Source organism: Conger conger, chromosome 8, assembly GCF_963514075.1.
Source record: "Conger conger chromosome 8, fConCon1.1, whole genome shotgun sequence".
NCBI classification, from domain to species: domain Eukaryota; kingdom Metazoa; phylum Chordata; class Actinopteri; order Anguilliformes; family Congridae; genus Conger; species Conger conger.
The window spans coordinates 49,315,376-49,330,643 of record NC_083767.1 but is presented as its reverse complement, the minus strand read 5'-3'; the positions used below and the strand labels follow the sequence as shown (position 1 = coordinate 49,330,643).

General features: G+C 48.4%; 1 protein-coding gene across 3 annotated transcripts in view; it reads left to right on the top strand.

Annotated features, from left to right (window-relative positions):
• LOC133135821 (solute carrier family 45 member 3) overlaps positions 1-15,268 on the top strand; it is a 31,396-nt gene that overhangs the window by 9,678 nt on the left and 6,450 nt on the right. For all 3 annotated transcript variants that reach the window (XM_061253108.1, XM_061253107.1, XM_061253109.1), the window contains 2 exons: positions 7,267-7,555; positions 12,813-13,640. In XM_061253108.1, the coding sequence (XP_061109092.1) occupies positions 7,408-7,555; positions 12,813-13,640 (976 nt within the window). In that variant the 5' untranslated portion in view covers positions 7,267-7,407. The remainder of the gene's footprint in view (positions 1-7,266; positions 7,556-12,812; positions 13,641-15,268) is intronic.

Genomic DNA, 15,268 nt, shown 5'->3' with positions numbered 1-15,268 from the left:
GGGGGGCACTATTATGAGAGGGTTAAAAAATTTGCAAAGAACTGGTAGTGTACTGAAAGGGGAGGGGTCACTGTTCTGAAAGGGAGGGACAGTGTATTGGCGGGCTGAGATGTTGGCTCTGTTCTAAGGATGCAACTGATATGAATCCACTCTTTGTTTGAGAAAAGCTTTTTGTGTGCTGCACTAAGGGGGGGGGAACCAAACCAGGCACATTTTTCCCCTGGTAGGAGAGGAGGAGTCCCCTGTGGCCAGGGGTTTTCCCATGACCAGGGACAGGGGGAGGCAGAGAGGTGTGGGGGTGAAGGGGAATGGAGAGAGGTCGATGGAGGGAAAGACAGGTTGACTAAGGTAGAGGACCAGGAGATAAGAAGCTAAGGAGATGGTGAGAATATTGGGGAAAGGGAGAGGGAGGAATGTGATTGCAATGTGGGCAGGAAGGGCCCGGGGCTTTCCCGTGGCACAGGGTCCAAAGGGCTTATGGGAAATCTCCCAGAAACTGGAGAGCATGCGCTCTGTGTGCCAGGAGGCCGGAGTTTGGTTTCACTGTTCAGAGTAAGGTTGCCCAACCCTCTTCCTGGACCTCTACCACCCTGTGGGTTTTAATTTCAACCCTGATTCAGCACACCCAATTCTACTAATCAGCAGCGCAGCGAGACCTCTTGCTGTTGAATGAGATGCGCCTTGTTAGGGTTGGAGTGAAAACCTACATGACGGTAGATCTCCAGGAACAGGCTTTGGCAGCCCCATTGTAGAGTTTGCTATGGTCTTACACCAGGGATCAGCAACAGTCTCACAGTGAACTGCTGGTTATCCACCCTCCCTTTACCTGGGAATCAGGTGTGAAGGCAGTCTGGCTAATCAGTAGCACTAATTACACGGGAGAGAGGACAACCAGGCTGGATTTGGATGTCAGGGCCACAGTTTATGATCCCTGGTCACCACCTGGGTAGGTAGTGGATAGCTGCTACCACCTTCTCTATGGATTCTACTTAATTTTCTTTTTTTTCCCGTATTGGCAACCAAACCTGGGTGAAATATTACATTGTTTTGGATTCAAATTCTTCCCTTCTGGTCCTCTTGGTTGGCTCAATTGCACCAGGCAAGATCAGTCGAGCACAAAAAAGTATTTGAAGCCAAAATAATTACGTATTTGTCCCAGGTCTGTTGGCAAGGTGTGAGCACCAGGTTTCTTAATTTGTCGGTTGAAGTAACTACAAAACTGCAGGCTGGGGAGGCTCAGAACGTGTGCGCAGAACAGTATTAATCTTTTATTGACTGTGGCGTGCAGGGCTGATGTTCAAGGTTGAGGTGCATATTTATAAGTATAAGTTGGGTAGCCACGCACAAACTGTTCGGGATACCAGGTCATTATATTGCGATATGTGTGGGCATGTTGATAACATTCAGCCTTCAGGTCTGTTACTGAGGTAATTTTGCTTTTGGCTGGAGAGGCCCCAGACGACTGCATTCCTCCTGTTATACCGTTATCACATGACTTTCAGATAACCAATCTCTCTTGAGAGCATACTGTTGGCCTTTCCTTGCCAACTCCAGGAGTTTGCACCACAGCACCTCTTGGATTTTTCTCTTTTTCTGTGTGTTGGTAGATAATGCTGAGATGCAGAAGTCCTGAAAAGTTGAGCTTCATACTCGCTTTTGTTTTGGCAGTAGAGTCATTTGAATTTCGCTGGGTGTCATAATGGAAAAACTCATCATGGCACAAAATGTGCTTTTATTTATTTTATTTTATTTTATTTTATTTGTATTTTTTTTACAGGCCCATAACTTTGTAAAGAAAAGCTATAAATCTTTGTAAATTTGTACGTAGGGACAGAAAACATGCATCTACTATTGTTTTGTAGATATACGGCCCTCTTTATCATGAGGGACCAATTTTGGGGGGTCATATCTCCAAAAGTAAACATACTTTTCATGTAATTTTAAGTCATCTGAGAACATTGTGTAAAGATAATAACATCAGCTGAGATATGTTCCATGGAATATTCAATTTGGCCAATTTTGGCACATTTAGACCCTCCCAGGAAGCCAGTGTCAGAAATTTTAACCCGACTCTTTACTTAGGATATTTTGAACTTACATCCTTAATCAACTTTTCTAGCAAGAATTATCTTTGGTAGTGGGTTTTGTGTATACAACACTTTCAGCTATACTAACTTCATACAAATTTACATACCTGGAACACCCCTATAATCTAAAATGGAAGAGTCCGATTGCCGTTATCAGTATAGCCACTGTGGGCTATTCCACTTTAGACAGCTTTCTAATCTATGACTGCATACATCCTTGATCAAATGAAAAAAGCAATCTGTTAATAAGGTTTATTGTTTTGGTATCATGCCAAATGTATTTACTTTTGGAGTTATGACCCTTCAAAATTGGTCCCCAGTGAAAAGAAGTGCATTTTTAGGGCCAAAGATCTCCGGAAAATCTTCTGCCTTGAGTCACAAATCACATTTAACTGAATCAGTCATTATCAATGGTGATCCTTTCACCGAGTCTTTCCATATATTATATCTGAGTCTCTCCTGGAGTATTGGGGGAGTGTCATTGGCTGTCAGTCACATGATTGGCAGAAGAAAAGGCAGGGTCGAGGGTCAGGGCGGAGGATCGGGGGTGAAGATTAAGCTGCACTCATGTGATCCACGTTCTGAAATTTGAGCAACTTAGCAGGCACAGAAGATCCCCCCCCCCCGGCTCTAATGGATTCCATTAGGAATTTTGTGGCCTGAGGTTTGGTACACTCACCCCAACTCCTGCATTAGGCAGCAGGGCCTTAAGGAGAGCTTGTGTGCAGCAGCCCTTGAGTTGAAGCCTAAAGCAAGACCCAGTGCCTTGGCTTCAGGCTCCTGAATCTGACACAGGCACTAGTGGTTCTTACATCTTCTTTAAGCAGTACCCCCCCAAACCCAACCATCTCCCACCCCCCTCCAGACACAGCCCGAGACCCTCACTCTCCGGCTGCTTTTCACAGGGTCTGACCCTGCATTAATAAAAATGTTATTGACAGCGCTTTATTCCCCAGTATATCAAGTTACTTACACTGGGGCAACGCTCACAAAGGCTGTTTTGTACGGCAGTACCCGTCAGGCCCATTAAAGAAGATTTGGAGTCCCGTACTGAATGGGGTAAAGAGCAGAAGAAGATCTGAACTGCCATAGCAACCACCCCCCTCCCCGGTCCCTTCTCCTGTCACAGTTCACATCTCTGATTATTCTCACAAGTCCAGATAGACAGCTGACTCAGAACCGCGGCGACTATGGAAAGGCGATCGATGGACATGACCGGAATAAATTTGTGGAGACTGCAGAAGCAATAAACTCATTGGGAAGTGTGAGTGGGAGGCCACGTGCCCTCATGCAAAACGTTCTTCTAGCAGAGGTCCGCACCATGCCATGTTAATGTTATTCATTCAGCTTTAAGACAAACACAGGGATTTTATTTGACACATAAATCAGGGGTTTGCTCGGCTTGCAGATGAGTTCTCCACAGTAGTCTCCCTCCCGGCTTTTAAGTGAGTTCAACTGCTGCCTTTTGGATTGCACGAGTCATTAGCTTGGATCCAAACTAACAACTGCAGGAAACAATCGCGCGTGTATGATCCATAATGGGGAATGACAGAGAAATGGGGAGACGGAGGGAGGAAAAAGGATGAGTGGGAAGGAGGGGGATGGCAACCTCCTTGCGACTCAAAGAAACAGTCGGTTGTCAGCCATGGGTAGATATTTCTAAAGTCCTGTGACAATGCGGGTCAATGCAGCTGCTGACCTTGGAGTGGTGGGGGGGCGCGTGGGCGGCATTGGGGGTGAGTGGACGGGGACAGGCAGTGGGGGAATGTGTGGGTCCCCTGATGGGCTCTGTTCAGGGCGTCTCAGGTTAGAGGGAATGGGATCTGACGGGTGTGAAGCCCTTCCACCCCCCCCCCCTCCAGTCCGAGGCTCCAGCTGGTTCTGGGAGTCTGTGGCCTCACGCTGTTTCTGCGTTTCCTCTGCTGCCTCGGTGGGGTTGCCCGGGGAGAGCTAGTCGATGACGGTCAGTCATAACAGAGGTTGCCGCTGCGGCCTTGACTCCACGCCAGGCCTGCGGTCGCCGGCGAGCGTTTCATCAGCCTCTGACTGAAGTGAAGCTCTTGCGTCAATCTTTGGGAAAAAAAAGAAGAAAAAAAAAAGGTCTCCCCCGTCAATTCCCCGTCCCACAGTGACACTAACGTGCACGCAGCCTCTTACCCCAACCCAGAGACCACCAATGCGCTTCTGCAGCGGTCCGCCTGCCGCACGGTTGTCGCAGATGGCTAAAGGGCCGAGCCAGGCCTGGGTACTGTGTGGCACTCACTGAGCCTGGAGCGCAGGGGGGAAAAAAACACAATGATGGCTTTTTATTTGCAGCCGAGGAACAGATGGGCCACATTTGTGGAGGAATTTAACACCAAATATGAATTTCGCACGGCGTTGTTTTTCTTCCCCTGCGAACGCAGCGCCTGGTCGCCGCGTCCTCACACTTCGCTCGCGCTCAGATGGGAGGGCTCGGAGACTGAGAGTCTTGCGTGCGCCGGTGCGCCCGTCTCTCTTCCCTCTCTTCCCCGTCCCTCGGAAAAACAGTTTGACTCAGACGTTCTGGAGAAATCGGAGCGCGGGCGCACGGATTTCAGGCGGCTGCTCGGCTGATAAGGAGACGGGAGCGGCGTTCTCCGGCTGTGGAACGCCTGCGTCTCGGTGATGGGATTTCGGAGCAAATGAAGGGCTTAGCTTTCCCTCTGTGCACCTGTGTGATCGTCTTTCCTCAGGATATACACATATTTGCTCAGAGTAAGTGCTTCCCCCCCCCATTTGTTGCTTTTTTGTTGTTGCTTCTGATTCGGCCTCCTACTGTGCTGTGGTTAGATGAACACCAGCATCGCTGGTGTCGATGCTTTTTGGGTAGATGTTTCGGCTGCCAAGAAAGAAGCATAAATACTGGGAGGCTGTGCGCGGACTCACATTGCATTTTATGGGTCTGTACTTCTGTGGAAAGCTGAAGCAATAAAATAGTGAAAATATAAGGCTTTGCTTTGAGCCGTGTCCTACGGATTCTGACTGGATTGGGATGAGGCAGTGTCTCTCCGGACTGGATGGGGATGAGGATGAGGAAGGTTACAGTCTGCCGTCAGTAATCCGTGAGATGGGGGGTGGCGTGTGATCAACTTGAAGATGTCCTTTGGTGGGGATCGACTTGTCGGTCCCTGGAGAGATTCGGGAGGAAACGCTGGAGGAAAGGAGCACGCTGTGGTGTCCCGTTACGTCCGGATGGGCTGGGAGGGGGAGATGGGGGGATGGGGGGATGGGGGGATGGGCGGATGGGATTGTGGGTGGGCAGTAACACACAAGACATTGATGTGAGAATAGGGAAAGGGAATCAGTCCAGGGAAGCTGGTGGTGTGTGTACCAGAAGGGCCAGGATTGAGTATGCACAGAGCGTGCTACTGTAGCTTCCCTTCGTCCAACCTGACTTCTTTGGTTAGTTGGTGTTGAGGAGATATTTCAGCTATGCATAACGGTAAGTGTGCTCGACCTGGTTTTCTGAACCGAAAAATAGTTTTGGTTATTTCTGTATCGCTCTGTTGGACAGTCGCTGTATTCTCAGCAGTTTGAAACTTGAAACTGAGAATTTAAATGTATTTTTATAGCCGAAATGTCTGGTGCTTTTTATAGTCGCAATGTCACAAAGCAGTTGAAAGAACAAAAAAAGATATTTATAAAAATAAAAAGACTAGAAAAGCCAATGCTAGTTAGAGAAAAGCTGGAAAATGATTCCTAACCCCAGAAATATATGGTTGAGAGAATAAAAACCTTGGTATAGAAAGTGGTGAAAGCTTATCTAGGAATGGAGCTGTCAGCTCCATGGTGGCTGGAGTGGTGGTCCTCAAAAGGCAGTGTGTGCAGAGTGTATAGAGTGATGCAGGGCGAATGCTCTTCATGATGACATATTGATTGTGGGAGTCTGGTACGCTTGTTTAGTGTATGATGCATGCATAAATGCACCTAGCCACTCACTCCTGCTGCTCTTTCCTGAGAGCCTCATGGTGCAATGTGTCAGGGTTTGCACTGGAAGCCATATTTGGGGTGTCCGGACAGCCTATATTGTACTTTCAATAAAATATTTTTTGAAACTATTCCCTGCATAATGTCCTTGTTGTTCAGCTTCGCAGAAATTCATTTATTTTTGCACTTCTGATCAGTTCTTTTCCACTTGATATGTCAGGAATTATTTTCCCTTCCCTCCCCCCCACAGGAAGTGTTAACTCACTTGATAATATGATTTCTCCTTAACAATAGGTGAGAATTACGCCCTGGGAGAAAGGTACTCAGAACAGCAGTGTGTAATCAGCTCTGACTCGGCTAACTAATGACAGGCTGTGCCAGGTGGCCCCACCCACGGGCCTGCTGGTGGCCTCCAGGTGTGGGAGAAAGCTCTCCAGGAATGTTCCTCACTCTTTCCTGGTCATGGCAGGAAATGAGTCCCAGCTCGGTTTAAGAAGGAGGGAGAGAGCGCAGGAGAAAATGTCATTGTCGCGCACGGGGTGAGCAGCGCCTGGATGCGTCACGGAGTCTGTAGCGGAGTGTGTGACGTGGCTGTCTGGAAGCAGCCTCCGTTTCCACGCAGGCGTTCCTAGCCAAGGGACACGCTCTCGCCATCCAGGCATTTTGGGCGGTTTTCACAGCGCTACCTTAGCACCTGACAGCCAGGTGTACACCTGCAGCCCATTGTGTACTCCCCAGTCCCGGTCTGGGACACATTGGCTCTGTGTGCTGCTTTTTATTCCTGCTTCACTTCAGTTCAGGTTATTTGGTTTTACTTCTCATTTATTTGTAATTTTGAATAGGTTACTTCTGCTTTTGTCATCTTGTGACAGTGTCGTATTTTCTATTGCATATAGCTAGCGCTGGAAATAGCTTAGCTCCGTGAATCCCGTGCTCGTTTACAATTCTTAAAGCTTTTTTAAATTCTTAAAACTAATTTATTTAGAATGCAGATGTATAACAAAATATAGTTCCATGTGGCAGAGATGTAGTGCTTGGAGTTTGAAGTAAATCTGGCATCTTACGCCCGCAAAGTATGAAAAAAAATATTTGCCTGTCTACTCTGTCAGTATGTTTGTGGGCGAGCGGAACATTTCCTGTTTGATCTCTGCTTCATCTCACGGTCTCTTTCTCCCTCTCTCTCTCTCTTTATCTATCTCCCTGTCTCTCTCTTTCTCTCTCTCATATCCAGCATGCCACTAGGATGGAGCCCTCTGGGTATCTGAGAACAGCGCCCCTTGTAGCCGTTGCGCGTTTACGAACGCGCGGGGTGTGTGCTGCGTCTCTGAGCCGGCAGTAGTGGGAGAGCGGAGTGACGGGACAGCTCGCCGCCATGCCGGGGTGGAAGTCTCAGTGGCACCTGGTCCTGCTCAACTGTCTGACCTGCGGGCTGGAGATCTGCGTGGCAGCCGGGATCACCTACGTCCCGCCCTTACTGCTGGAGGCCGGCGTGGAGGAGCGGTACATGACTATGGTACTAGGTAAGGATCTGGTTATGGGTATGCGCTTTGCACTTTGTCCTACGTCGCTCTGGATAAGAGCGTTTGCCAAATGCCATTTATGTAATGTAATGTAATGTAATGGATCTGACTGCACACCGGATCACCTGCATACACACAGATATGCACATACATGCACGGACTCCCAGACATGATATTGCGTTTGTTTAGCAGACGCTTTTATCTAAGTGATGTCCAGTACGTGCATTCCGAATGTCATTGGAACGACTACTGGACAAGTCAGATAAGGTGCAATTCACATAACGTATCAATTGTCTGCAGCCTTGAATATCATGCCAAACTAGATACAGAGCGTGATACAATGGATATGTTAAACTGCAACACTAAGACGAATGCGAGTGCAATGTGACCATCCTAGATGAAAATATAAAGTACAACAAGAGAGGGCGAGATGATCAAGGTGCACTCACATATAGGCACATACATGTACACAGTAAGATGAGTGCACACACACACACACACACACACACACACACACACACACACACAGGCCTTAAGTGGAAGCTGCCAGGTGGCTGGTGCTCACTGTTCTCCCCTGCACTGTGTGTGGGTGACTATGTCAGCACTGCTTCGCTGTTAAATACACCTCAGCACTTATCTAGCATTTTCATTTTCCTGCTTGGAAATATCACCTTTTTAGCCTGTGGGATAAAATTGTCTCCACTTAATCGGTGATTACCAAGAAAAGCAATACTGTGGTGGCACAGATACAGTTTCATAAATAGGTTTATTGGAGGTAAATGGAGGCATTTGTACTGTAGGGCCACAGTTTATTAGCAGCCATCTTATACTTAGGGCCAGCAGCTCCAGTTGCAGTTCACTCACTCCCTTCCTCCATTTTCAAAAATAGTTCCAGGGCCAGCTGGAGTCCTGTTTGTGTAGAGGCGGAGGTCATGACCTCAGGGCTTCCCACTCAACTTTTAATGACTTAATTGAGGTTGCAGGGTAAATCAGAGGCCACAGTTACCTGCTTCTTTTTCAGGTAATAATTGGGCACAAATTGAAAGGTAGCTGCAGAACAAGCTGTGGGAAGCCTCCTCCAGATGTAACGCAGTGGAGCTACTGAAAGAGAGAGAGAGAGGGAGGGTGTGTGAGAACTAGAGAGAGCGGAAAGAGCGGGAGCAGTCAGTTATTGCTTTGAGTCTGTTACTGCGCTTTAATATATAATCATTTTGCATACAATATATATTTTTCTATATGAAAACACTGTCTTGTAGCTATTGGTGCTGCATGGTGCTGTGTGTGTGTGTGTGTGTGTGTGTGTGTGTGTGTGTGTGTGTGTGTGTGTGCGCATATGAGAGAGGGAGAGAACAGTGGCTTGTCTAGCTGAGGCGCTTGTGTAATGATGCATTCTGTGGTTGGGTTGAATCTGTGCCACTGCTTAATTTTTGCAGTCCTTTTGCCCAGTGAATGCGTTTAGAGGAGAGTGCCAGAGACAAGCCTGCAGTTATGATTGGGGGGGGGGGGGGGGGTTGGGAATATGAGAGTGTGTGTGAGAGAGATTCAGATTCCACTAGAAAGTTCACGTATTTGTGTTTGACTACTTTGGAAACCGAGATGAAGGTGACTGTGAGAGTAATCCGAGGTGAAATTAAATATTTATTCATCTATGTGTGTGCTTTGTGTTTTTAATCCAGGGTGAAGGGGGATTGTATTGGTGTCATTGTGTGGATGTGCTCGTCTGCCAGAGCCAAACCAAAAAAATTCCATTCTGTGCCTCTGAATCAAAAGATCATATTTCATTTTTTGTTGAGGCCGATGAATCGCCCCTTAAACAGTCTTCTCTAAGCCACATCACAGGCGCACGCACGGCATTGTTTTATTTGAGGTGACGTCCCCTGACAAAAAAATTCAACCGACAGCCAAAAAGTCAAGCGGGAGCACTGATTCCCGTCGAGCGCCCTGGGTATCTGTGCGCCCAGGAAGAGCCCCCGTGGGCAGGTGCTGTTTGTCGGGGAAAGTGGGCTGCCCGCCGACCGCAGGGTGCCCTCTGGCCCCGTTTCATGTTTGGGAAGAAAGCCTCCCAGCCGGCCTGCTGTGGGCTGTCGCTGGGCACAGAGCCACTCTGGCGTAAACAAACAGCCCTGCTCCCTCCACAGCCACAGCCACCCCTGGATTACAAGCCTGAGTTCACTCTCTCGACTTGAGTCTCGCTGAATTACTGTAAATATACACTTCCCCCCCCCCCCCCCCCTCTAAGATAGTACATGCACATGCAGAACACTGTTTCTCTATTGGATCCACTGTTGATGTGTCTAGTTGTATTTGTATTTTTTTGTAGTCTTAAAAAATTACATTGTGCAGGTCAGATATTTTGACTGTTTCGTGGTGTCTATACTGCTGCATTAGCATGCCATTGCTTCTGCATTTGTTTAGTTTTTTCCTTATGGAATAATGCCACATTATTAAATCACCGCCAGTGAGAACATAGGGGGCAAAAGTATTTGCTGAATTACATTTTCTTTTTTCTTTTTTTTTCAAAAGAAAGGAATTAACTTTGGCATTTTTGAGGTACGGTGTGTCTGTTTTGATCCTCAGGCTTCACAGTAAAGGCATCTTTGTGTTTGCCTGCCTTGTGACCGAACATGTTGAGGTTACTGTTCTTTTATCTCGGGTGTGTGCGGTAATATTGTCCTGTGTTGTGGAAATGGTGCGGAGGGGCTCCAGCTGAAACAGCTGCACGGTTTCAGCAGAAAGAGCCTTTGTGCCCAGCTGAAGATTCATGAGTCTACTGCAGTGTGGATCACACCACTTTCTCAATGCCTGGTCTTTAACTGAACGTGCTGTCATTTAAGTCATCTTATGAAAACTTGATTGACAAAGATTTATTGAGTTTTCTATTCGTCTACTTATTGAGAAGCAAGTCTATAACTTTTTTTTGGAAAAATAAACCCCAGTGAGATTTGTGTATGCAAGTTCCAAGTCTATGCAAGTTATTGGCTTATGTTTAATATATCTTGAGGGCATTGTTCTTCACAGTTTACTGTGTAGTGCAGTATAGCCTGTGGTTGTTCAGTAATCAGAGCCCCCCAAAACTATATGCGTGTTATGTCTGTATGGTGCTGTGGTTTCAGTCACCCTCCCTCCTCCTTCTATATACATACAATGTACAGGAAACAAACGAACACACAGACGCATGTAATCCCAACCACCATACACCCACACGGGCACGCATGCCTGACTACACACATGCATAGAACAGACAAGCCCACAAACATGCTCACAGACATGCACATACATTCAAAAAAAAAGAAACAGAACAGACGCACGCTGTGTGGAATATGCGCAGGGACCGGTCTTTCTATGACCTGCGTGCGTGTTTCCGTCTGGGAGCGTTGCGATGATGGGTTTTCACAGCTGTGCTGGCCAGGAATGCGGCTCTACTGTGGGCAGGTCTGTTTGTGTGTGCTGGTCCCGTCACTCTGCCTGGCGGCCGCAGACCGTGTGTCTGTAACCGTGCGGGGGACAGGAGGGTAGATTACAGAGAGAAGGCCCGTCTCAACAACGCCGATTCGGCCAGAAATGATGAGACCAAACAAAGACATTTTAGGCATTTATCCAGAGCAACTTGCATAGTTTACATTCTTTTTCCACATACCATCCGTTTCTACAGCTGTATTCGTACAAGTCGGGGAATTACTTCGCTCAACGGTACAACAGCACTTGGGAATCAAACCTCCAACCTTGGAGTTGCAAGGCCGTTTTCCTAACCATTCTGCTGCTCTGCCACACAAATAGAAAACAACAAGGCCTTTAATTATAATGCCTTAACTTAACCGAGTTCATTGGATTCATTGCTTTGATCCTCCTAGGCTGCCATAGTCGGCTGCTCCTGGCAGAGTTTGGTCTGTGAGCTACGTGGACATGAAGCTTATTGTGAAGAACTCGGAAGTGGAGAACATCTGGAATATTGGCAGTGGAAAGCCGGCTCAAAATGGCTGCTTGTGAATGCCATTTTCACACTCGGAGGACAATGCTGTGTACAAAAGGAGAGGATGGTGTTGTCCTCTGGACCATATTCAGAAAAACCCAAGTCAGAAGGGTTGATTGTAAAATTGTCAGATACTGGTTGTGGTAATACCTAAACTATTGTAATGCAAGGCTGTATTTTTTTCAGAGACAGTTAGTTCAGTTCTGCTATTTTATTGTGGAAGATACCTCGCTGCAGATTTACATTAGCATTTATAATTTGCCAGGATTGTCGCTTCATGTGGGTGAAATATCTCAAAGGAAAGTTCACTCCGCAAACCTGTCTGCATCTCCTACTGTTGCTGACAACCTGATTTGCATGATGACAGTGTGACTTTTAATACAGATTTACATATGATAATGTGTAGCTGAACTACTATGCAACTGTGTGTGGAGGGAATATGGAAAAACCTGACTCACACTGGCAGCCCATAGCAACCTTCCTAATTCTGGTCAGGGAGATAATGGTTTCCATGGCTGATAGTGACCTGTGAAGCACTGTTTAACCACCTGATTATTATGCAGCAAGCTTACGTCCAGTTAGAAAGACAGGCTGCAAAATGTGTACGTATCTAAGCTCTGCTGAATGTGTGTTTGTAATATTCAGTTTTGAGCCTTAAAGACAAACCCAAAACTCAAAAGCACCTCCTCCTTGAGGTCCTCTAGGCCTGGGGAGGGGAATATGATAACGTCTGTTGAAAAGAGCCCTCTGCTTTCAAAAGGAGAAAAAAATTGTTGTGAAGGCCTCAGTGGTAATGAGAGGAACTGGGACGTGGAGGACCGTTTCCCTCAGCCCAGATCATGCATATCATGTTTGTTTTCAGTGTCAGTTGGAATGAGGGAACTCAAACCTCTATTGCTCAACATTAGACCACGAGGGGGGCAGAGAGACTGAGCCTGAGACTGAGCAGTGCATTCTGGGTGCTCATCTGAGGCCCTGTTTGTAGATTCAAGTCAGCTGATTTCCATTTGCTTTATCAGTAGAATGGATCCAATTTTATTTATTTTGGTTTCATTTTTGATGACAACTTAATCGTTGCCAAGTTATTCTCCTCTCTTATCAGATATCTGATAGTGTGCTGTGTATCTCCAGTATGAGATCTCTTGATTGGCTCACTGTGTAACTGGTGACTTGACTCACATGATTTATTTAATCAAGCTTGAGTCTCTCTTGGATCTTTTGCGGGGGTAAGTGTGAGCATGCTGAGATGTGACTGACGATGTGCCGGCGTGTTCTCTCCCTCCCCAGGCATCGGGCCGGTTCTGGGCCTGCTCTTCATCCCGCTGGTGGGCTCGGCCAGCGACCGCTGCACCAGCAGCTACGGCCGGCGGCGGCCCTTCATCTGGCTGCTGTCCCTGGGCGTGCTGGTGGCACTGCTCATCATCCCCCACGCCGACGTGCTGGCGGCCCAGTTCAGCTGGGGCGGCAGCACCCTGCAGGTGGGCTTCCTCATCCTGGGCGTGGGGCTGCTGGACTTCTGCGGCCAGGTGTGCTTCACGCCGCTGGAGGCGCTCCTCTCCGACCTGTACCACGAGGAGGAGGACTGCGGCCAGGCCTTCGCCATGTTCTCCTTCATGGTCAGCCTGGGCGGCTGCGTGGGCTACCTGCTGCCCGCGCTGGACTGGAGCGGCGGGGTCCTGTCGCTCTACCTGGGGGGCCAGGCCGAGTGCCTCTTCACCGTCCTCATCCTCATCTTCCTGGCCAGCCTGCTGGTCACCATGAAGGTTTCGGAGGAGCCCCCCTGCGGGCCCCGGGCCCCGGAGCCTCGGCCGGCGGAGGCCGCGGGGAGGTGCGCGCCGCGCTCCTGCTGCTACCTGCTGCGCTGCAAGCTGAGGCTGCTGAAGGCCGGGCCCCTGCTCTGCCTGCTGCGGACCTGCTGGTCCATGACCCCCGCCATCTACCGCAGCTACTGCCACATGCCGCGCGTGATGCGGCAGCTCTGCGTGGCCCAGCTGTGCAGCTGGATGGCCGTCATGTCCTTCATGCTCTTCTACACCGACTTCGTGGGCGAGGGGCTGTACGGTGGCGTGCCCAGCGCCGCCCCCGGGATGCCGTCCCGCCAGCGGTACGACGAAGGTCAGTTTGGGGGTGCCCCCCCTTCTCGCTTCGCCCCGGCCTCCCCCTCCCCCCCCCCCCTTTTCTCCCCCCTTCTGTCTGCGCTGCCACCTGCTGGCAGCTCTGGGCACAGCACACTGAGTGGAAGGCCTGTTTCTGATTGGTTAAACAAAGGTTCAAAAGTGAAAAGAAATCTCTCCATGTGATTTAAACATGTTTTATTTGAGATATCGCCAACATGCTTTGGCAGTGTGCCTTCATTAGAGTGTAGTGATATTTTCGGGCGTACGTGCTACTTTTTTTGTTGGTTAATCAGGGAACACAAGCATACCGCTTTTATTGTGGTTGATGGTAATGCATACTGCCAGCTGATATGCATACTGATGTTGTCATAGCACTTTACACTGGCTTTATGGCATAGATATGTTTTGTACCTGTTCTGTGTGAATAGCTCAGTTTCCCTTGATGTGTAATAACAAATGCAACTGTGCTGCATGCTAATTTCATACGGTCTATGGCTGCTTACCATTGAACAGTGAACATTTGAAGATGAAGTGGCAGCAACGTCCTCTGTCTGTTAAAGCCTGTACAGAAGGAATTATGTTTTTAAAAAACAATTTATTTGCCATTTGCTACCCAATAATGCCTAATTTTTTGTTTGAATGCTGTCCCATCTGTGCAGCAGCTCAATCTGAGCAAGAGGGTAGCATCTATCCCACACTGCCCCTGAAGGCAGAGTGCATGCACCCAGTCGACCAGCAGGGTTGTTGATTGAGAGCAAGGGTTACCTGGCAACAGTTTCCGTGCCGACTGACGCCGTAATATTGTGCTGCGGTCGGTGGAATGCTATCGCAGCCACAGGGTGCACAGCTGTATTTTGCCTGAGTGCCTTAGCCAGGCCCTCAGGAGCTCCAGCCAGAGTGCTGTGTACTGTCAGGCCTCCCCTGCTCCTCCTCAGGACACTGTGGCCTGCTCCTCCAGAGGACATTCTGGCCTGCTCCTCCTCAGGACATTCTGGCCTGCCCCTCCTCAGGACATTCTGGCCTGCCCCTTCTCAGGACATTCTGGCCTGCTCCTCCTCAGGACACTGTGGCCTCCTCCTCCAGAGGACATTCTGGCCTGCTCCTCCAGAGGACATTCTGGCCTGCTCCTCCAGAGGACATTCTGGCCTGCTCCTCCTCAGGACATTCTGGCCTGCTCCTCCGCACTCTGTGGAGGGAGTTCTCATGAGCACATTAACTCTCTGCCTCACCAAAACTACACACAGCAAGGTTACACTGAAACTTTCAGAGATACTCAAAAAGCCAAGTGCTATGCAGGCGTGCGTGTAGAAAACTGCAGTTTTCACACTCAGTCACACTCTCTCACACCTATACTTCTCAGTTTTTTTTATATTTCACACAAACACACACACACATTTAGTTTCACATTTTCAGTACATGCTTGCACGATTACCCATCTAATTAATTACCTAATTCCCTATCTAATTTCCATAATAAAATCTTCACCTCATGATTCAGCTGAAATTGACCTGCGTTGTGATATTTGTGGCCAGTTTGAAGTCTTTTGTGTAGTTCTGAATTTGCTGCTCGTGTGCTGCAGTGGGTCCGTGTCCGTGTCCTGTGTTCACGGGGTCCGTGCTCTGAACC